Source organism: Phalacrocorax aristotelis, chromosome 14 (assembly GCF_949628215.1).
Source record: "Phalacrocorax aristotelis chromosome 14, bGulAri2.1, whole genome shotgun sequence".
In the NCBI taxonomy this organism is placed as follows: domain Eukaryota; kingdom Metazoa; phylum Chordata; class Aves; order Suliformes; family Phalacrocoracidae; genus Phalacrocorax; species Phalacrocorax aristotelis.
The window spans coordinates 12,639,708-12,661,340 of NC_134289.1; the positions used below are offsets into that span (position 1 = coordinate 12,639,708).

At 45.0% G+C, this 21,633-nt stretch overlaps 1 protein-coding gene and 1 long non-coding RNA gene across 6 annotated transcripts; one reads left to right on the plus strand and one right to left on the minus strand.

Annotated features, from left to right (window-relative positions):
• The first annotated feature begins 177 nt into the window (after window positions 1-177).
• LOC142064584 (uncharacterized) lies at window positions 178-8,285 on the plus strand. The gene is made up of 2 exons (XR_012663161.1): window positions 178-268; window positions 6,879-8,285. It is a non-coding gene; the product is annotated as an uncharacterized LOC142064584 (long non-coding RNA).
• Window positions 7,142-19,908, minus strand: PRXL2A (peroxiredoxin like 2A). 5 transcript variants are annotated; one of them, XM_075109710.1, is made up of 6 exons: window positions 19,647-19,908; window positions 12,959-13,138; window positions 12,497-12,588; window positions 8,872-9,012; window positions 7,764-7,928; window positions 7,142-7,626 (listed from the first exon to the last, which is right to left on the minus strand). In XM_075109710.1, the coding sequence occupies exons 1-6, from the start codon at window positions 19,750-19,752 to the stop codon at window positions 7,528-7,530; spliced, it is 783 nt and encodes a 260-aa protein (XP_074965811.1). In that variant the 5' UTR covers window positions 19,753-19,908; the 3' UTR covers window positions 7,142-7,527. The 5 variants fall into 5 exon arrangements, with proteins under 5 accessions (XP_074965811.1, XP_074965815.1, XP_074965812.1 ...); XM_075109714.1 differs by lacking the exon at window positions 19,647-19,908 and adding an exon at window positions 19,417-19,451; XM_075109711.1 differs by lacking the exon at window positions 19,647-19,908 and adding an exon at window positions 19,102-19,222.
• Between the last annotated feature and the right edge of the window lie 1,725 nt (window positions 19,909-21,633).

Genomic DNA, 21,633 nt, shown 5'->3' on the forward strand with positions numbered 1-21,633 from the left:
CTGCCCCACGCAGCCGTGCTCCACACAAAGGGCCCAGCTCTCCCTCGGGAACCCTCAGGCTTCCGCCGGCCTCCGGGCGGCTCCGCCCGCTGCGACCCCCGTGGGCGCCCCCCGGGCTGGCGGGGGAGCCCCGGCGCCCCGCGAAGACTCCTGAGGCCGGACCGGGGCTGCGAGCGCCAGCAGGCCCCCGCCCCGCCGGCGGGCACGGCCGCCCCTCACACCCCCGCGGCCGAGCCCCCTCAGCTGGAGGGAGCCCGTGAACCCTCCGGTGAGCCTCTCAGCTTTTTTATTTCGGAGTAGTTCTATGGCCGCGTCCCCCCCGCCCTGCGGAAGCGGCTCGGGAGGGCGGCGCGCCCCACCCCCGGGGCCGCGCTGAGGCGGCTCCGCCCCGGCCAGGCCGGTCTCTCAGCGGCGCCTCCTCAGCCCTGGGGGCTCTCGGAGCGGGAAGGAGCGCGCCAGGGACAGCGATCCCACAGTAGCGCTGAAGGTGCGGTCGAGCTTTACCTTGGAAAGCCAGAAGCTGAAGGGAAAGAAAAGATAAAATTAAACGACCGCGAAGAGTATTTTGAGTCTCCAGGCGCCCCAGGGGTTTTAAATCTCTCTTTCGAGGTGCTGGGAAAAAGGGGCTGAGTCGTGGTTTTTAAACCCCTGTGGTGAGCAAGTGATAGCTCACACCTGCGGTAGTCACCGCCTGGCAGGTGGGGAAATGCCCTCCTCTCCCCTCCCCTCCCCTCCCCTTCCCTGGCTAGCTTAGCTCCAGCTTCCGTGCCTGGCTCCTGTTCCCTTCTGCTCCGCGCATTATGGTCTCCCGACACAGGGAAGCACTTCTGTCATCTTCATTCTATTCCTCATATATACAGCAAAAACTATTTTCTTCAGTGCCTCACTGTGAGAATACATTTGTGGGCAGGAAGGCAAGGCCAAGGAAGGTGGTTCAAACACCAGAGGCATGATTACAGGCCTAGTATTCCCTACGCTTCCTTCACCTGCTCCAGGGCTTGGACTTTGGAGACTTCCTTACTCCCCCTAGATCAGGAAAAAGCGCTTCTCACAAAGATAGCAGCAATTTTTTTTTTTTTAAAAAAAGGGGGGTTTTGTTTGTGCCTTCAAAACTCTTGAATGCAAGAGATTTTCTTAGGCACAGGTATTGTGACTGCTGGCTTAAGCCAAAGGCAGGGAAGGCTGAACATTTCAAGGGCCACAGCAAGGCTCAGCTCTCACCCTGGCCCCCCAGACAGCTACCATTTCAGGGCTCCACTCTGGGTCTGGAGACAGGCATCTCTAACTCTGCTGAGACAACTAAAGACTGTTGCGCGATAGCAGCTTCTCTACAGACTCCTCCATTAGCAGGCCTCCCTGAGCTTGCTCAAGGCTTCTTAGAAACCAAACTAAAATTGAATCGACTGGCGAAGCTGAAAGAAGATGCTAGAAGAAGAATCACCTAAATGTTATGAAGGCTATAATTGAGAAAGGGGAGCTAGGAAAGATCATTGGATTATGAGGTGGTAAAAAGAACTAGAAGAGACCCTTTCTCCATCTCAGAAGTGCTTCAGTCATCTTACAGAGCACTGAGTCACATCTGCAGTAAAGTCCAGAGCCAAGGCAGGAAGCTTCAGTGTGCTGTGTCTGTAAGAGATTGGAAGGCAGGGGATGCAACAGTAACTGCTAAGATTCAGCAGGGGAAATGGGAAATTCAGCAGCTTTAGGATGTAAAGACTAGAATTAGAAAGGGCATTCATCGGTAGAATAAGGTTCTCTTGCAATTTAAAATAGGTTTGTCAAATGGTTAGTGTTAGCAGTTTGCAGAGTAGTTGAATTGGCTGTATTCACTGTTAGCATGGAGATAGTTTGAACAACCTTTCTGTGTCCCATTTACTTGCCTTTGACATTATCTCTGTTCTGTGTGCTTCACTGTGTCGCCAAGAAAATTAGGGTAAAAATCTCATCCATCACAGAAACATTAACTAAGTGCTAGGGCAAAATGGAAGACTTTTAAAAGACAGTCACCTCACAAGTAAAAGGGTGTAATGGCACTGCAGGAATGAAAATGGAAAATCTGATTTGTTAGTGAACTTGTTGTCATGGTTTAGCGTCAGTCAGCGACTCAGCGCCACGCAGCCGCTCACTCACTCTCCCCCAGTGGAATGGGGAGAGAATCGGAAGAGTAAAAGCGAGAAAACTCGTGGGTAGAGATAAAGACAGTTCACCAGGTAAAGCAAAAGCTGCGTGTGGAAGCAAAGCAAAACAAGGAATTTATTTGCTCCTTCCCATGGGCAGGCGGGTGCTCAGCCATCCCCAGGACAGCAGGGCTCCATCGAGCGTAACTGTGACTTGGGAAGACAAACTGAATCATTCTGAAACATCCCCCCCTCCTTCTCCCCCCAGCTCTATATGCTGAGCATGACGCCTTGTGGTGTGGGACATCCCTGGGGTCAGCTGGGGTCACTGTCCCGGCTGAAAAAGTCCTTGACTAGTGTAAGCACTGCTTAGCAACAAGTAAAACATCTCTGCGTTATCAACACTGATTTCAGCACAAATCCAAAACACAGCCCCTGTCCTGGCTACTACAAAGAAAATTATCGCAGCTGAAACCAGGACACTTGTGCAAGCCGATGTTCACGTGTGGTTTGTCAATGCTGTTTCCTCTGGCCACTGCAAAGCATTTCGTGAAATTAATGAATGATCCATTATGAGGAGTGGCTGGTGGACAATGGCATGGCCAGACCTGTTCACCAATTCCACTTTATCTGCTCAGTGCTGTCATTATCATCAAACACAACTTTTCAGTGAAAGAAATTTCTATTTATGCAGGGATGTTTCTGGAAATCAGAGTCAAAGTTGCAATTATAATGTGGTTTTGGGAATGATGAGGTTAAGAGAGACTGGGGTGTGCGGGGAAAAAAAGCCCACAGAAGCTACTAAAATATTTTAAACTTCAAATACCGAGAAAGGAGTAGCTGCACCTAAAAGAGAAAGTAGAAATATTTTAGGGAAAACCTTTGTAACGTTTTCGAGATCAGTTAGAAAAAGAATAATTTAGGATGGAACTATTCAGATCTCAAATAACGCTAGCGTGGATTAGACTGCATCGGTGATCTAACTTCAGTCCTTTCCCCTCAGTGTTTTACGCATCTCCCCGGCTCCCTCTGCTGCTGCCAATGGCTATTGCACCTCTCCGCTCCCGCTCCACTACATCAGCCTCTGGTAGAAGTCTGTGGAATAAAGGAAGCCTCTCACGCACTGGCAGTATCTAAAATTAATATTACTAAAACATAAGACATTAGCAAGGGTTACGGTGAGGTCTGTTAATAATTTATTCCCTCCACACTCATTTAGAAATTTCTGTATTCCACAGACTGCCTCATTCAAGCCAGCATAACCTTCCTTTAAGTCTCTTTATTTTAAAAAGGAAAACATCCGCACAAGTAAAAAGATCTCAGGAGTAGATGTCATTTCTGAGAGCTTTCTTCTAGCCTAATCGGAATCTACAGCGGCCTGTTCCTGGCATCTTTGTTATGCAAATCTTTTACTGCAGAAAAGAACTGGGGTTTACTGCTGCCCTTCATTTCGGCTGGGGTAGCAGTGACATCCAGCGGTTCGGAGAGAAAAAGAAACTTGCCCATTCTTTCTGCCAAAGCGCATCACAGGAAACGCATCAGAAAATGGCAGGGATTCCTTGGCATTCCCTTCTCTTCGTGGAGATTTACAAATGGCACCAACTGCAGGCAGTCTGACAGCCGTGGGAATGGAAAACCCACCCGGGGAAACTGAAATGCAGAACAGGAAATAGACAGAAAACACCCTCTGCGGCAAGACCGTATTTCTAATGGCTTTAAAAGGACACCACAGATAGGAAATGCAATCGGTATTTTTAAATGTTCAAGTAGAAAGAACCTTCCTGTATTACACTTGCCCCCTTGACTTCACAGCATTTTCCTTCTTAAAAATTTTGTTTACCCTGTATTTGTACTGAAAAAAATGAGCAGGCTTACAAAGAAGGGGAAGTTAATGGAAGATAAATTATTACAGGGGAGTTTTGTTTCTCAAGCCTGGAATAAACAAAGGTACAATTATTAGTTTCCAGTAACTAGCTGAGTGTTGAACTGTGATGGGATATTTGATGCCCTGAGAAATTATTTGGATTTTGCGTACATATATAATAAAAAAAAAAAAATCGAAACGTTAAATGCACCTAAGGAAGTGGGCCAGCAGAGGTAGCTGTTGGTACAACAAAATCAACAACTATGAAAGATAATTCAGAAAAATTCAATTAACATTCCATGTTTAAAGAAGAAAACATTTTTTTAAACTAGATAGTTGGACGTTGCAGCCTCCATCATTGGAAATTCACTTAGAGTTCATTTGTTCGTCCATTACTATTTTGCTGTCATTTTTATTTCTTCGCCTCATGCCCATTTCTAATTCCTGTTAACTGTTCCTAGCTCCTAGGCACTGCATATTTTCTATCCTCTCCCTTTGTATTTTGTCCACATGGAATTCAGAAAAGATGAATCAACTCCAAGTAATCCCAAGGTTGGCTTAAAAAAAAAAGCAACAAACCCAACAGATTTATGAACAATATTTTTTCAGAACATTTTCAAATATCATTTGGACCTTTTGTGACTCCAAATTTTGACTTGATCTCTGAAAGACAGGGTTAGAACACTTTGAAATGTGGGTAAGCTTACGTAACTTTTGAACCAAGAAGTACACTGTCCCGTGAGCTGTTTACGGGAACTATCACTGCTAAAAGTAGGAAAGGACACTGCCAGATGTAGGTCTGATGTGGTTACCACACATGCGCCTTTGTTGAAGCTGACATAGCGGAGAACTGTCAGTCTCCATGAGTATTTTAATAAACACCCTCAAAAGGACATCATGGGTCTTTCTAAAAATGTTTCTCCACTAAAGGCTCATTTCATTGTTGCGGCGTTAATGAGTCATACATTTAGCAGCCATTATACTTCAGCTAAACATTCTAAATGCTGGACATGATGGCTTCCTGCTTCTGCTTCCAAGATCACCAAGCACGGTCCAGTTGGGTGGGCTGCAACCCCGTGGCATCCTCATCATCGAGGACTTTCTGCAGTCTGACAGAAAGAACTGGGGCCAGCTCTGTCGGAGTGGGTGGAATTCAATTGTGCGTACACAAAACTCTAAGTAGCTGCCCTCCAGTCTTAGCGGGTTCTAAAGGCACTTTATCTTGAATTTCCTGGAATTTGTCTGGCTTCCATCCCGTTCTCCAAGGACTGTTTATGCCTCTCACATTTCATGTTTATGTGAAATGCATAAACAGCCCTTGGAACAAGGCCTAAAATCCAGGTCTAAGATCAGTACCTTCTCTTTGTGCAAGATCTGTCCTCTGCCAGTGGCAAAGCTTTCCAGTTCCCACTGGAGCCATGATCCAGAATTCTCCTGTTGTAAGGCCTTTGTTATTAGCAGCACCTTGCAACTGTAAGAAACAGTTGCTCCCACCCATTTCTTTTAGCATCTCTTTTGTGTTTCCTACCACTTGCACTCCAAAGTAACAATACACCTACTGCAGACAAGTGGCCACTTACAGAGTGCTTTGAACTTTGCAGGTTTGTAGAGGAAGAGTTTTAGGTGCCTTGTGTCAGGCAAGCACTTATACGGTACTTCCTTTCAGTGCTGAAACCCAGGACAAAAAGCCCTCAGGCACAATTCCTTGTGTCACAGAGCAAACTCTTGGCAGCTGTCTGGCTGCCCTGGAGGCCATTCAGAGGAGCCGACCCCCCGGTCAGTCATTTGATGTCAAAAAGCTTTTGGGTGCTCAGAGACACCATCTTATGGGCATACTTACCCAAAAGCTCCCAACATGGACACAGACAACACATGGTTCTCTGCACCAGGCTCTGAATGCTAGGAGAGCCTTTATAAAGTCTGCATCATGTAATCAATTTGCTGTAGACTTTGCTGCCCTGCTCTCCAAACTTCTGTTCCTTCCTCCTTCCTCCATCCCCCAAAACAAACACAGATTTCTGATGATAGTAGCATACATGAGTCCAATTTCCATTTAGTTTTGAAATGAAACTTCTTGGTGAATGTACGAATCACTCAAAATCCGCACTGCAAGTGTTGTTTCAGAGAAATGTGAAGAACGCTCTGAAGCGCACAAACGTTTTTAGTTAAAATTAGTTCTGCCTGGACATAAAAAAACCCCAACCAGAAGTCAGGATTTCATTCATAATGATGTATTTTTAAAGCCTGCATTAACTGATATAACCCAGACTAAAGCCAGGCCTCACTGTTTGTGAAGGTTTAGACATTTTGGCATATAGGTTTCATACGGTCAGCATCATGTATGACCATTCTTTGCACACAGCTCAACACCACCGGTGGATAGGCGCTGGCACCCAGAGCAAAAATAGGCATATTACTGAAGTTTCAGAGGTGCCAAGTATCCCTGCCCTCAGTACCAACGATAGATACATGAAGGTTTCATTAATTTTAGAGTCAGAAGAAAGCAGAATGACAGTTCAGATTGACCTGCTGCCAGGACAAAAGAATCCTTCCATTTTTGTGCTAGCTTTCTATGTTCTAACCCGCACATTTTTTACATACACCAGCTAGTGAAGGATATGCAACACTTGATAATCCTTTCCAAGTGCAACATTAAAATTTGTTTAGACTTTGAAACATCAGCACATTTGGAGAATTCATGCTGTCCTGTTCATACTTCACTCTAGCTACGTATATTTGGCTACGTATGGTACTGGCTCTCAGGGATCATGTTGTGCAACACTACATCTATTTTTAGGAGTAACAGCCCAGCCATTCTGCTGCAGAACTCAAGCCAGGATGGAAACTCTACCTAATCTGCTGATATTGTCCCTTTTTTTTTTTTTTTTCTTTTTAAGAATCTTAAACACAAGAAGGAACTTGCCCTCCTGCCACAATTATCTTCTAAAGTGAACATCAGATGTCTTCAATCTTCATTGCAGGGAATCACACAAGAAGCTGGAAGATCTAGAGCCAGTAGTTAATTAACAAGAAACTCACTGGCTAAACGTAGTGGCATGTCTTGACCGCAGAATCTCAGAATAATCTAGACTGACTGGACTTAGACCTCTAGAAATACAAATGTGTTTACATGTTAATGAAAAACCAAAAAACGAAGGCATTTCAATTACATGAAGTTTTATTATCCTTCAACCTCAGCTGGTGCTCCATTACTCCAGCCTTAGTGGACTTTTGCTCCCCTAGGTAGACAGGTTTTCAACTGACTGTCTCTGACTGAAAACATCTAGGCTAGGTCAGATTTTAGACCCAGCCTTTCATTAATACAGTCAGACACAAAAGAGCAGTTGAAATCCTGACCACCTGAACGCTGCAAAACAACAAAAAAAAGATCCAGGAGGATTTTCATCATTTTCTATGTTTGAGTAGAGAAGCTTTCCTCTGTGTTGATCACTAAATAGTTAAGAAGCAATTAGACTGCACGTTCAAGGAACAGATTCACTCTACATTTCAAGCTGTGATCAGAATCACGTGCAACTATTTTTCTGCTTATGAAGGTTGCGGTTTTATCTTCTCAGCAGCTTCAAGGACAGATGGTAGGCTTACTTTGTCTCCAAATTCTTTCTCCCGATGCTCCAGCAAAACACCCTAGTCAAAGACACAAGAGAGAAATTCATACACTAGTCTCCCCACGGGAGATCCACTGACCAGCAACTGAACAATTCCAGAAAATAAACTTTTCGTTTTACAGGAGACACAGAAGCCTCCAAGATGACCTGCAGTACCTGTCTTCCTGCCCCAATCACATATACTCCTCCCAGGGTGAATCCTTCTCCTTCCAGGTTACCACTATACCCACTTTTCCAAGCACGGAAGAAATTTTGCCAGACTCCAATGCGGAAGAAGCCCGACATCATCATTTTTCGTCTGCGTGGACCATAGAAGCCTTTCTGCAGGGAAACAGAAAATATCTCAGCAAACACAGTGAAAAGGACTTTTCCTCCCAAATGACATTCAGGAAACCAGCCAACCCTGTATCCGAGAAGGGACAAAACACACAAAAGCTAACCAGGCAGAGCTAAAAAGAAATTGCACCTGAACTAACCTCTTTAACACATCACCTGACCACCTACGTCCACACAGCCAACCAGAGGTACCGTCACCATTCCTGTGGATTTTAAGGGGATCTACAGGCATTTAAGCCCCATGTGCATCTACATCCCTACTGCTGACAACAAGGGTGCTTTCTGATAAACATCATCTTATTTTTGAAGTATGGCAATAAAACTGCTGGTAAAGAGATGGCAGTGGTGCCTAGTCCTGAAACTTTATCAAACAAAGGGAAAACAAAGGTATCTCCTAGTTGATTTTGAGTGTGACATACCCTTTTTCCATCAGAAGCCAAATGATTTCTAAATGCCTCTTCTGGGTTAAGGAGTAAGGAGGGCTGTGGTTTTGTAGGACATGACACTGGCAATAGAGCATGTGCGAGCGCACTGGGACAAGCTACATCACCGCAATTTAGCCTGTATGTCATAAATTAATTATGTCTGTCACCTTCAGACCTTGATTCACACATCATAAACATCAGCAAGTCACAGAGCCAGTGTAAGAAAGGAATAAATATTAATAGGCCATATTGTTTACCTGTTAAAGGAGAGAGGGGGAATAATCCTGCAACAGTGTGTTATCAGTGCATAGCTATAGAGCGGTTTGTAACCTGAGCAGGATATATATATAGAAAAGCAAAGCTAATTAACTTCTTAAATTACAATGCTACTAAAGCCTTTCTCATTCAGGCCACATTCTAACTATATTATTTATACAAGCTTTTCAAAGAGGATATTTGCGAGCTTGTTTTTAAACAAACGGAGAACACCGACTTCACTGTACCTTTTCATCCAGAAAGATTTCTCCTTTGAAGTAATGCTGAAAATCCTCCACTTCAGTCCCTATCTTCTCTTTCACAACAGCATAGAGAGGGACTCCCAGCTTGGACAGCTGAGGTTTCAGAGAGGAGAGCTCAGAAGCCTCCTAAGAAAGAAAAAAAACCCCAAACGTTTCAGAGAGTAGATGGAGGTAGGAAAGCTTCACCTTGAATGTCAAGAGCATCAGAAACGTACATAAATCCTAGCCTGAGGCACAAAACAGAAACAGGCCCATAAACCAGACATTTAAACTAGCTCTACTCTTAGGCAGACCTTCATTAGATTTACTAAAATTTTCTTCATTAAACACAGAGGAAGGAGATATTTTGAGCATTTACTGGATAAAACATTAAAATCCTGGAGAAATATTTTTAACTCAAAGCTGTAGCTATGCTTTGCCTGTGCTAGGGCTTCAACTATCTTTTAAAGTGTTTACAGAACAGCAAAAAGATAGTGCCCACACATCGCTTAACTTTCCCAGTGAAAATAATCAGGGAATTTCTTCATACACCTTCAGTATCCCAGAAGCAGTACTGTTTTTTCTGGTGTGCAAGAGTGTTGCCACTCATTTGCTGGGTTTTTTTGTTCTGCCAAAGGAATCTCGGCTCCCACAGTTTGTACACAGGCTTCCGAGGTTTCCAACAAATGCACACTGCAAATATGTTTTTTCTCATCTCCAATGGAGAAAGGTAATTTTTACTGGAGAAAATTCCCACAAAGAACTCCACACTTTAAAAACTGAACACAGTTTACATGAACACCCTCAGCCACCTAACCGAAATGCCTTAACTCAAAGGCTTGCGGGATGTCTGGCATTTACTGTGCATCAAGTAGCAGAAAGATGGAGTAAACAGACAGGAGAAAAGTCATTAGAGAAAGGTGAAAGGTTAAAGGCAACTGTCCAGTTGACTACTCTCTGTCTTTTTCAGAGGAAATGAAAAAGGATGAATCAGCATCACAAGCAAACACTGAGTGGTGAGTGTACGAGTTAAAGGATCATAGTGTACACTTGTTAGATCTTTCCCTGCTTTTCTCTTCTTAAAGATCTGGTAATTATTTTCTATATTTCCTCAACAAAATGCCTTATGATCTTTCTGAAAGGGGGGTTAATAGCAATTTTATCTGGGATCTTTTAGATAGTTCAAAACTCTCATAATCATCAAGACAAAAAGTTGTATTGTGACATAACACGTCCGAAAACAGACGTTCCAGACTAGTGCAGCAGGGTCCCCATAAGACCAGAAACTGCTGTTTCTGGAGACATAGTGATACCATCGAACTTTCACTAGCCTTTTGGAGAAAGGCGCTTCAGCAGTTTGGTGGGGTTTATTTTGTATCTCCTTGCTTGGCTTTTGGGAGGGGTAATGTAAAAGCATAGTTAAGTTTGAAAAATCTCAAGAGATTAGACTTCAAACAGTATCTTGGGACTAGACCTGACTTGTTTTCCTTACTGCTATTTAAAAATGATACAATAAGAGAAAGCAAAGAAGTCTTATTTTTGTGGGAATATTATAGCACACAAGAGCTGCACAGCCTTACCACAGGGCTGTGGCCATTTCGTCTAGTCTGTGAAACTGTTTTTTAATGTTTTTGTAAAAAGCAGACAAGCACACCCAAGCAGAACACTTCCTATCTCCACCAAGGCAGAGGCAACCGAAAAGAACAACTCCCATTTCAGTCTGTCCCTCTGATAGTTCAGCTACCTTAGTACTAGGCAGGAGTACTGCTACTTTAGACTGCTTTGGTTGATACCCACAATATTTAGCGAGTCCATGGTGCTTTGGCAGTGACTGGAGCACTGGATCACTACACGGCCAGATCCAGGCCATGAGATATAGAAGTGTCGTCCCGTTAAACACGGTCTATATTAAATAACAAAAATGGAATCTGATGATTTAGGATGCAGATGACAAAGATAAAAGACTCCATATTTCTTAAGTCTACAGGCCTCAATTCTGAAGGATCCAAAGACATCACTCCAGTAGGGTTTGTGACATCCTCTGGAGTGGGTAATGGAAGCATGTTCTTACCACCGACATCAGGTTGGTGATCTATGAAGGAGAATGGCCACTTTTCAACCCCACCACTTTGTCCAGGGAAGTATATATTCCTTCTTGGTGCTGTCAACATGGACAAAGTTCAACATCCTTACCAAAGTGTAAGATAGTGGGAAGCCAGTGTATTTTTTCTCTTGTAAAAAAATAAAACCCCACTGCCTGCAGGTTAACATACACGGCAAGTCACTCTATTGAACTGTTCCACCAACTCAGGGTAAATGACAGTGGGGAAAGAAGCAGCTGTCATACTATGGAGAAACATTAATGGACAAAAAAAAAGGGCAACTACACTGTTCTTAGGAGGACGGCAAGAGTCAGCTCACAAAAATGCTTTGAGTATTCAACAATCAAAAATAACTTCAAGGTTAGACAATTTAAAAGCTTTTCCATCCACCTCCACAGTTAAAATACAAAGCAATTCTTTGCCCTAATTAGCTGATCAGTAGTACGACTGCCTCTGTTAAAAATTTGAAGTTTTGAACCAAAAATAAGAATTAGAAAATTAATTTTCTCTCTCCTCATTTTTTTTTCTTCAAAGAAAAAACCCCACAATTCTCTGAACTGGGCTCTTTATTTGTACTTAGGAAGTTAGCATTAAAAAAATTTTAAAAACCATTAATGAACTCCTGTCTGACTGTACGGGAAAGGCACGGAGTCAGGCACGTAGCGCGTTCCCCTCCTGCCTATGCTACACCTGTTCAAAGAGAAAAGTACTTTAATCTTTAACCTTCCATGACTTCTGCACATACTTAAGCAGTTACTACTGATGGGAACAGATCCTGCAATTAAGTGATTGCGATATTAATTACTCCATGCTATAAAGTAGTGAGTAACAACATAATAGCTATTTTCCCCCATAGCTATGAGAAAAATAATGGCCAAGGTGCAAGTTACGGCTGTTCCCAAGCACACAGTACATTCAAATCGTATTTTAAGTGTCTCCTCCCACCTCCGCCCACAGAGCCTAATGCCAACTTAAGGATCAAATTTTGTTTCCCAATCCACCTTGTTATGGAACAGTAACCCCTTGTCTTCAGGCTCCTTACCTTCCTGCCTCACATTCAGCATCCAGAACAGTGAGGGAATCCCCTTTATGCACATCTCTTTTTTGCTGATTTTATCTCATGGCTTTCTGCCAGTCCAGTCTTGGGCTGCTTTTGACCAGAGACTACCTGGCTCACAGAGATTTATTTTGGACAGATGGAATACAACTAACTCGTAAGACTCATTACCAATTGGATTTTGTGTAATCTCCCTTTCTAATTACTATGGGCTAGGTCACTGGCAGATGTAAAAATCATGTATCCATCGCCTTCAGAAGGAAAACGCTCAGGACCTAGGCTATACAAACGAGATGCAAAGAAAACTAAGTATGCTGTTAGCTGGCAACCAGTTCGGGCCAGGAAACACCACCTTTCAGATACTTCAGATGTATTTGATGACTCTCCCTTTCACCCCCCTCCCTTTATTCAAAGGAAACCTAGGCAAGTAGAGCTCAACACTTCCTAATTAATTCCCAAGCCTAGCAAGTACCTCTCTGCACAAAAATCATCCAGGTCTTCGCACAGCCATGATCACTGCACCATTCTTCTTCCACAGCTCACCTGCTTTGAATGTTCTTTGTTCTGTTTATACAGGAGAAACAGCATCAACAATAATATCACCGATTCTTGTTTATAATGATTAACACTTCAACGACCAACACAAAGCACTGCAGAGAATTCCACATTCAAATACAGTTCTATCAAAAAAAGATTTCTATATGCATAACAGAGTATTATTGCTTTATTAATTTTTTAGAAGTGTGTTATGTTTCATCCAGAAATATAATCTTTGGTTGCTTTTCCTTCACCAGAATTATCTGCTATCAAGGACACCCAACTACATGTCATAACTAGGAAAGACTAAGAAAAACTCTTCCAACCCTTGCTGTACAAATGTTCTTATAAAAGCCCAATTATCAAAGAACGTGGGCTGAAACATCCAGAATCTTACCTGATCCCAAAGTTTTTAGCACTATCTCCTCTAAGAACTCCAGTGTAGCCTTTTCCGGCTTGGACAAAAATAAGTCAGTGTTAGCAAGGACGATCCCTGTCACAGCTGCACCAATGGCTCCAAGACCAACAGACCACATGCCCATGGTGAAGAACCCGAAGTCGGGCAGGAAGGACATTTCTAGAAAGAGAAAGAAGAAAGCAGCTTTAACACTGGACATCGATGATGCCAGACAAGGAGGAACTGAATTAAAACAACAACTAAAACCTCACATGGATAATTTTGGTTTGACTGGAAATGATCTGTATATTTATTAATGTACTGAACTGGGTTTTAGAAGATCTAGATTACATTCCAGTTCTGTGCCTGACCCACATCAAAACTATTAAAAAGATATTCTTACCTGATCCTGCTACCAGACTGACAAAACCATTCATTATTAAAGTGCTCAGACGTAATGGGGAGAACGATGACTGAAGTGTGCATGTAATAAAAAGCCTATGATAAGTTGACCTCTATGTTAGCCAGTAACTTACATTATTACACTAAGACAGTGGTTTCTTTCAAAAAAGAAGCATTTGTAGATTTAATGGGTTTTTCCCTCCCACTAATCTACATTAAACAGTGAATTTTACAAATATACCCCAGAACACTTAATAAAAAAAAATCTATTATCTGCTTCACCATAACTGGTAATGTTTCCTCCTCCTTACAGTTCCCCATTAGAACCAAGGGAGGCTCCAAGCCAAAGTAAGAGCTTATCAGTCATGCCTGCAGACAGAAATATGTAGACTTGCAACCATTTTATTAGGCACAGTGATCCAACATGACAAACATGCCCTGGACAGCACCTTCTACAGGCTAACCTACTTCCACTCTTGCTAAAGCAGAAACAACATCAGAAACAAACAGCTTAAACCCACACCCATCAGTTAGAACTGGTAACACTGCAATGGAAACCATTACATGTGTTTGCTCGAGCCCTAAAGTACAAACACTGCTTGTTTTTACCAGCAACTCTAGATCGGTAACAATTTTATTTAACCACCGCCCATCCACAAACCCCCCACATCCCAATCCTGACCCCTGCGCATGTTTCACAAGCCCGGAAAGGGCTGACAGCCACCCTCCAGTGAGGCAGTGTCAGTTACGAGGATGCAGGAAAGCACGCTTAGCCCTGCCTCATCGGCAAAATTCAAGATCCAGCTCTGAGCAATAACTGGTACAAGAGTCACTGGAGTTTTGGCAGTATAAGAAGTCACATCACAACAGCTATGTGTTACAAAGGGCTGTAGATTTGCAGTCACCCAACTTTAGTGTTTCACAATACGGAGAATCAATTTTTTTCCAGAGCCATCTGCAAAACCCTATTGCCTGATAAACTGTTTTGGTAAATACTGCTGTGTGTATGGGAGAGGTTTTTTTTCCCCCCTCATAAATATAGGAAAATATCACTGTCTCGCACTGTGACTGGCAAGAAAGCAGAGACACACATAATCTCTATCCTCACAGCTCGCTGTTGTCGTAATTCAGAAAGTAAGAACTAGGAGTAGCTCCTCGCTTTGTGTCAGAACAACAGTGCCCAGAATTTTCCAGGAGAAAATTTCTTTCCATCCTTAAAACTAGCTGCAGAATACTACTGGCAAACAAATACACTCAACTGCCCGTCTGCAGAAATAACCAGAAAACATTTGGAAAAAAAGATGCCTTTGTTCTTTTAACAGCATCCTTGGTTCCAAGGAAGACAGTATTGCAGTATCTAGAAACGCGAGTAAGCCATGATCCCGAGCAGGACACAAGGCCAGTTCACACAAACAACGCAGATAAGGGAACAGATACCCCCCCATTCCACCACTTATTTCTAACCAAGGGAAACCTTCCTTGACCATTATCTGCTTTTTCTACATACTTTTTTCAAATGTAAAATCATACTGTAATGACAACTTTTTGGTATCTGCCCCTGACTTCTATCAGAGACCATTCTGACCCCAGCCTTTGGAATGACCAAAATATAACTTAAAACGTGTTGCTGTGGCGCAGCAACATCCTTGTATTAAGACTTAAAATCTCTGTGGCATACCCAAAAGGCTACAGCCCTGCTCCCTTCTAGCATTTGATTATCCAACTATTCTTTGGACTTGAATCTTGTCTGGTCAAGAACCGTTCTTCTCTTAATTCTTAGTTACAAGGTGGGGGGCAGGGGGGGTAGAAACCAAGTATTAATCCCTTGTGCAAGTCATTTGTGTACAAAGATGTTGCCAAATTTGTGACAATTGATTAATGAGTAGTTCTCAAGTAGCTTTTTATTTTTATTAGCATTATTATTATTGTTAGCATTACTAGTATCGCTAGAAGCCAGCTTCCACTCACTGGTAGCTGACAGAGGGGGGATCATTAAGCTTAGTCAACACACCTCTGTAGTTTAATTGGACTCTTTGGTCTCCACTCAGTGACAAAAAAAAAAAGACCCTATTCAAATACTTGAATCTTTTGCTCTTTAAATCAATAGGGGAATGGAAGAAGCAGCTCTACATGGTGATACTGAAATTTGTCCCCTGGTAAGCAAACACCATAGCGAGCCACTTTCAAAAATGCATATGGGAAAGAGCAGCCAGGATTATTAAAACATTTGCTAACAAGACAGGCTGAGCCCCAACACATCTATGTCACTGAACCCCAAGCGAAGGCATTAAATGGAAAACAGCTGAGCATTTGCACCTAGCAGCTTCATTTCTGTTTAGCTGTTGTTTGTTAAGGAAATCTGAAGCTCAAATTAACTTCACAACCCTCCCCCCCACCTTGAAATACAAACGCTACTGCCTTGTGATCAAACCCTATGAGTTTTTAAACATCAAACGACCATCCACGGTAAGAAGATACAACAGAGCATCCCACAAGCCATAATCCAAGAGGAGAAGATACAACAGAGCATCCCGTAAGCCTTTAACATCGAGGCGCATGCATGCACTCACCGGACCCCGTGCAGCCTGCACCAGCATCAGCCACCACCAGCTCCCCCTGAATGCGAGCGCAGGCACGAGAGAAGACAAACTGTGCTGCCACGGGTGGCAAGTGGGCAGGACTAGGCAGGAGTCCAGCTCTGGAGCCTCTGCCTCGCGGCCAAGGCCTGGCTCTCAGCGTCTTTAAGCAATCTGCGCCACAGTCACCCTGCGGCAGTTATGAAAGACAGCTGTCCAGTCCACTGCAAGATTGCTTTAAAGGTAGCTTGATCATTCAACTTTTTTTTTCCTTAAACTGAACACACGGCTACCCTCACCCTGGGGTGGGTGGGTGAGTCCAGGGAACGGGAATTACAGAAAGCTTTTCTGAAGCTGGGAACACAGCATTAAACTTCAAGATCTGCCTGCTAAACTCTGCTCTTCTGCAGAGCTGTGCATTTTTACAACTAGTATTTTCCCTATGTTTCAGCCTATTCTACTTCTAACACCCCCACACACGTGCACACTGCCTGCCAACAATACAAACAACCCTGGAAACAATTAAAAAGCCATCCCAATGCACAATGCTAGAAAAAAGCTTCAATATAGAGGCTGTATTGGTGACTTAACCCAGCATTTCTACGCTAGGCTACCTGCTTTAGTGGCAACACCCCTTTGCTAAAGAGCATTTTCTCTGGAACTATCAGATCTGCAAGTTCTCAACTCTGCCAAAACCTCCAGAAGCACTTCTCTTTATAGAGAGCAGAGGCCAAAGGAAAAAGGAAAAACATCTCTTTGTGTGTTTTTGTGGTGACCACAAGAGATCTCCAAGATAAGCGAGTTATTTTATGGTCTGTCAGTACTCAGCTAACCAGAATTTAAACAAGCTTAGTCTTAATCCTGCCCTAAGTGCCAGCTGATGGTCTTCACTTTGTGTCAAGAAGACCAGTCAAAACACGGGTTTCTAGATGTCTCATTTCCCTTCCTCCCACAACTGGACCTCAAACATTTATTTTACCAGTGTAAACAGGACCCACTGCAGCTGCGTCAAAAAAACCTGGAAAGTCTGTGCTTTGAAGTTGTCAATAAAACTCAGGGTAGCACACAGATTTACTTACATACTTTTCCTAAGAAGACAGATGAGGAAAAGTGGAAACACTCAGCGGGCACGCTGACAAGCTGGACTGCACTAGTACACATACTCTTGTCTAAAACGGCTTTGACCATTGCTTATTCTTCCCCACTCTCCCACCCCCATCTTCCCCAAGACATTCCATATGGAGCCTAAAAATCCTTCCGAGCTTTGTCACAACTTGCTTACCCCAAACATAAGTTGAGCTGATTGTATTTTATGAGACATTCCCCCCAGAAATGAGTCATATAATTACAAATATCTTTGTAATCTAACTCCTATAAAGAAAATTTACAAGTCACAATAGCCTGGTAACATGCTCATCAAGATTTCATGAGCTTTTCAATACCATTAAGGATTACAAAATACAGCATCCTGACTGATCTTCAAAATTAGTCCTGCTTAAGTGGGGATTTGACTGGGGAAACTTCAGAGGTCCCTTTCAACCTAAATTGTCCTTTTAATGCCAAAATCAATGCACAAAGAAGCCTCCTGTTTCTGATGGCAGGAACGTAAGTAATTTTCACATCACAAGGGATTTTTTCTTTTTGCTGTTGTCAAGATCCTGTAACAAACCATTCCTTGTGTGGAGAATAACAAGCCTCTTTTTAGGTTTATTCCCAGTCTGCACGTTTCATTACTGAATTCAGTGCAACACCACGCTTGGCTCTAGCTGAGGAGGTTGCTGTGTCAAGCAAGCAAACCATACTCCTTCCTTTGAAAGGGAGTTAGTTCTTAGACCAAATAATCTCCCCCATTCTGAGAATGTTTTAAAGAACCCAAACATCTCAACAACCCTCTTCTTCTGAGCAAAGGAGAGCAAAGAGCTCCAGCACAACGCTTTGGAAATCTTCCAGCTCTCTAGGTGCGTTCAGAGGGAACACATACTATGTATGGGAAAATTAAAATCCCTGCTCAATCAGCAAAACGCAGATACCACAGAGATGGGGGAAGTACTGGAGCACCAAACTGTACCAAAAAGTACTTATGTGAAGATCCTACAGACTGAACTGGCTGCTGGGTCTGCTGGGGATCCAGAGCAGGAAGGGTACATGCTCTGACAGCCTGCCGAGGTTGGGGAGAAGGGGAACACCGACTGACTCACTAATAACGCAAATCAGCGTTCACCAAAACCACAGCGACTTGCCAGGCAGCAAGCGGTCCTGCCTGTTCCAACCCAGCTGCAACCCTTACAGATTCAAGCTTAAAATTAAGAATTATTTTGCCACCTTTTCGGATTCTTAGGCCTTGCTTGTAGTTGAACTTTCGCGTTCCTCCTATTACCCAATTCTTAAGAGCAACGTTATTCGTTGCTAGAAGCAAAAATACAACATAATCAATGTATGTTTTAACTCCAACCCATAGAGCAGGGGCGGCTCTACCCATAAACTAGGCTTTAGCGCATTAGTCTCAACAGATAAGCCCAGCTGAGAACAATTCCCCCATAACCGAGTTTGCCCTTTCTGTCCTGTGCTACGAACCGGGTCTGATGGGGAAATTCTCCCTGTGGCTCTAGAGAAGGCGGGAGGGCCCTGTGCCGGTCTCTCAAGCAGCCCCGAGGTGCGCTCAGCGGATTTCCTAAATTCGAGGAGTGCGACCGCACGCGAGACCAAACCAACGCGTTAGGAGTGACGCGAGGCACGGCGCCCCTTCGCCGTCCGCTGACCGTCCTGCGCCCGCGTACGCCCGGGTTAAGCGACACGCGAGAGCGGGGATCAACCAAAGCGCTAAACCGCCGGGACGGGATCTCAGAGCCCCGCAGGCGGGGGGCGGCAGCCGGGCGCTGCCGGCGCGCGGAGCGGCGGGTCCAACGGCCGCCCGGCCGTGAGGGGAGCGGCCTCTCACGCCGCCCTGCGCCGCCCGCGCCCCGGCCCCTGGCTCCGCAGCGGTCGCCCCCCCTCTCCGGGGGCCGGCCACGCACCGCGCCCGGCGGGCGGGGACGGGGCGAGGGGCCGGGGCAGGCCGGCGGGAGGCGGCGCAGGCCCGGCGGCGCTGACAGGGACAGCCCGGCCCCCGCCCGCCGCTGCTTCCCGCGTCCTTCCCCGCCCGCCGCCCCCCGCGCCCGCACTCACACCGCGGCCCCGCACTGCACCGCGCGGCTCCCGGCCCCGCCGCAGGACACGGGGGGGGGGCTCCCTGCCTGCCTCCCGCCTTCCCTCCCTCGGCTCAGGCACCGGCACCGCCCGCCGCCCTCCGCGCCGCCACCGCGCCGCCCTCCGCGCAGCCACCGCGCCGCCCTCCGCGCAGCCACCGCGCCGCCCTCCGCGCAGCCACCGCGCCGCCCTCCGCGCAGCCACCGCGCCGCCCTCCGCGCAGCCACCGCGCCGCCCGCCCGCCCTCCGGAGGGGGATCGTCCCCGCCGTCCGGGGCTGGAATGAGTAAAAAACCTTCTCTTCCCTCCCGGGACCTGTTTTCTCCTCACGGGTTGGGTTTTTTTTTAGCTCCAGGCTAAGCAAAGAAACGAAATGCATTATAAGATGCTGTGCTTAAACGAATTTAAGGCAGAACAAACATAATGACCGAAGGCCGGGGATGTAGCGAGCTTATCATTCAAGTAGTCTCATTAATGGGGCACTTAAAACACTTACATATATATTACTTTCAAGAACATACTTGCTCAGATAAGCCAGCCAGTAACATGTCACAACATCGTTCAACGAACGTGCGCTGGAGTTGCTTGTGGTCATTAGGCACTGCTCCAGCCGTGAACTCGGAGGACTCATCTTCGCTACCTTGGGACTATCTCCTGAGGTCTCCTCTTAACCTGGCACTTAAAATACCAAAACCAAACAAAAAAAAGGCGGTAGCAATGGCGGCACAGTCCAGTCGGTGACACAAGGTAACTGCAACAAGCAGCGCAGGAGAACGACTGTAACTTCTTTGATGGCACCGGAGAGTCGACGTTCCAAATGGCTGAGCGCCACTCAGCATGCCCCGAGCTTATCTAGGCCAAACTAGGCCGAATGGCCTTTTCTTATCTCCCTCCTACCTAGGAGTCACTAGCCGCTCTGGTTAGACCTGCTCGGTTTACCCCTTCATTGCCGTTTCTGTTTAACCTTTGCGCAAAGCTTGGTATTTTGAGGAATCTCACCACAAAACAAGGTCTCTGCTAATTGGAAGCAAAGACAGCATCGCGGTTCTGACCCAGCACAGACCAAACCGGAGGCACCACGCCACGTGTGCTGGGATGCACCAGAAATCACCGCCTGGAAGCCTGCCCAAGCACGCCGGCAGAGCCCTCTGCGCACGAGGCCCCCACCGCATCCCAGAGGCTGGCTGCTCCCCAGCCACGCTGCCCTGCTCCCACAGGAAAGCGGGGCGGCCCTGCGCTGCTGGACAGCCGCTTTGCAAGACAGAGCCCCGTTGCATCACGTCGCTTAGTACATGTCAGAATGGCACAGTCTCAGGCAGTTGCAGGGAAAATATTTGGGGCCTTTTTGCCCCAAACTGTGGTAGCTATGCTTTTAACTATACACATGCTTTTAAAAATCAAATGGATTACAAAAAGTCCCAGAGTCACTCAAATTTACCAGCAATTAAAAAACAACCTGAGGAAACTTCATGGCAGAAAGAGCGTTACTGGACTACCTGGAAGAGCTGGGGAGTCTGGGAGGACTATAGGGTTTGGGGCTGCTTTTTTTCTCAGAAATATATGAAACCAAATAACTACTTTTTAACCAGTGTGGGAAGGTTCTCTGTCAACACCAAACATGATTTGCTCAAGCGGCTTTCTCACCGTTTCTGAAATGCAGTCAGCATTAGAATATGTGGATCTTTGCCACTGTGACACAGCAATCTTCAGAAAAACATTACGACAAAAAAAATGATTGATGAATTTGGTCAGCCATCATCATATAATTAAACCCCTAGTTTCTGCAGGCTATCGACATTCCTTTCTTCTGAATTTTATCATGGTTGTGGCTCCAGCTGTCAACAATGGCAGTGGTAGAATTACAGCTCCATTATTTCTGTTGCCATGGTAAACACACAAAACAAAACACCAAACTTTTGTCTTAACGATGCCTCTGCACATTACACCTCTAGCAGTCTGGCAGCCAGCCTTCACAATGCAAAGGTAGCCAGTATTCCTGAGGGGGATAAAAAAACCACCTATCACAGGATGAAAACATCTTTTTATTTATTCTTTGCTCTGAGTAGGAGTCTGTGACAAGGCATCAGGCAAGAACAATAAGCAGTTAATCACAGAAATGACACTGACTTAATTTGTCCCTATTGTAACAAGAAAAAAAAAAAGCAGAAATATCTGATCCTGCACATCTGGATTCCATCCAAGAACATCTTCCCGCTTTACACAGCAGTGAAGTCCCTTGAATGCATGCACACTTCTAGCAGACGCAGAACTCAAAAGAAAAATGGTGCCATGAAAATACTGGAATCCAACGTTCCCTGCCTACATCTCCAGAAAGGCTGGCTTTCCAAGGGAAGCTAATGTGTTGTGTAAGTGGAGCTGCAGCAACAACTCCTTTGTCCTTATTAGTCTTGTTAGACTATCCTTGCCTTCCGTGCTTTAGAAAGGTAGTGAGATTTTGGCAGGAAAGCTGAACGGGAATTTGACGCCTTTGGTTTTCTGTTTTTCCCTCTTG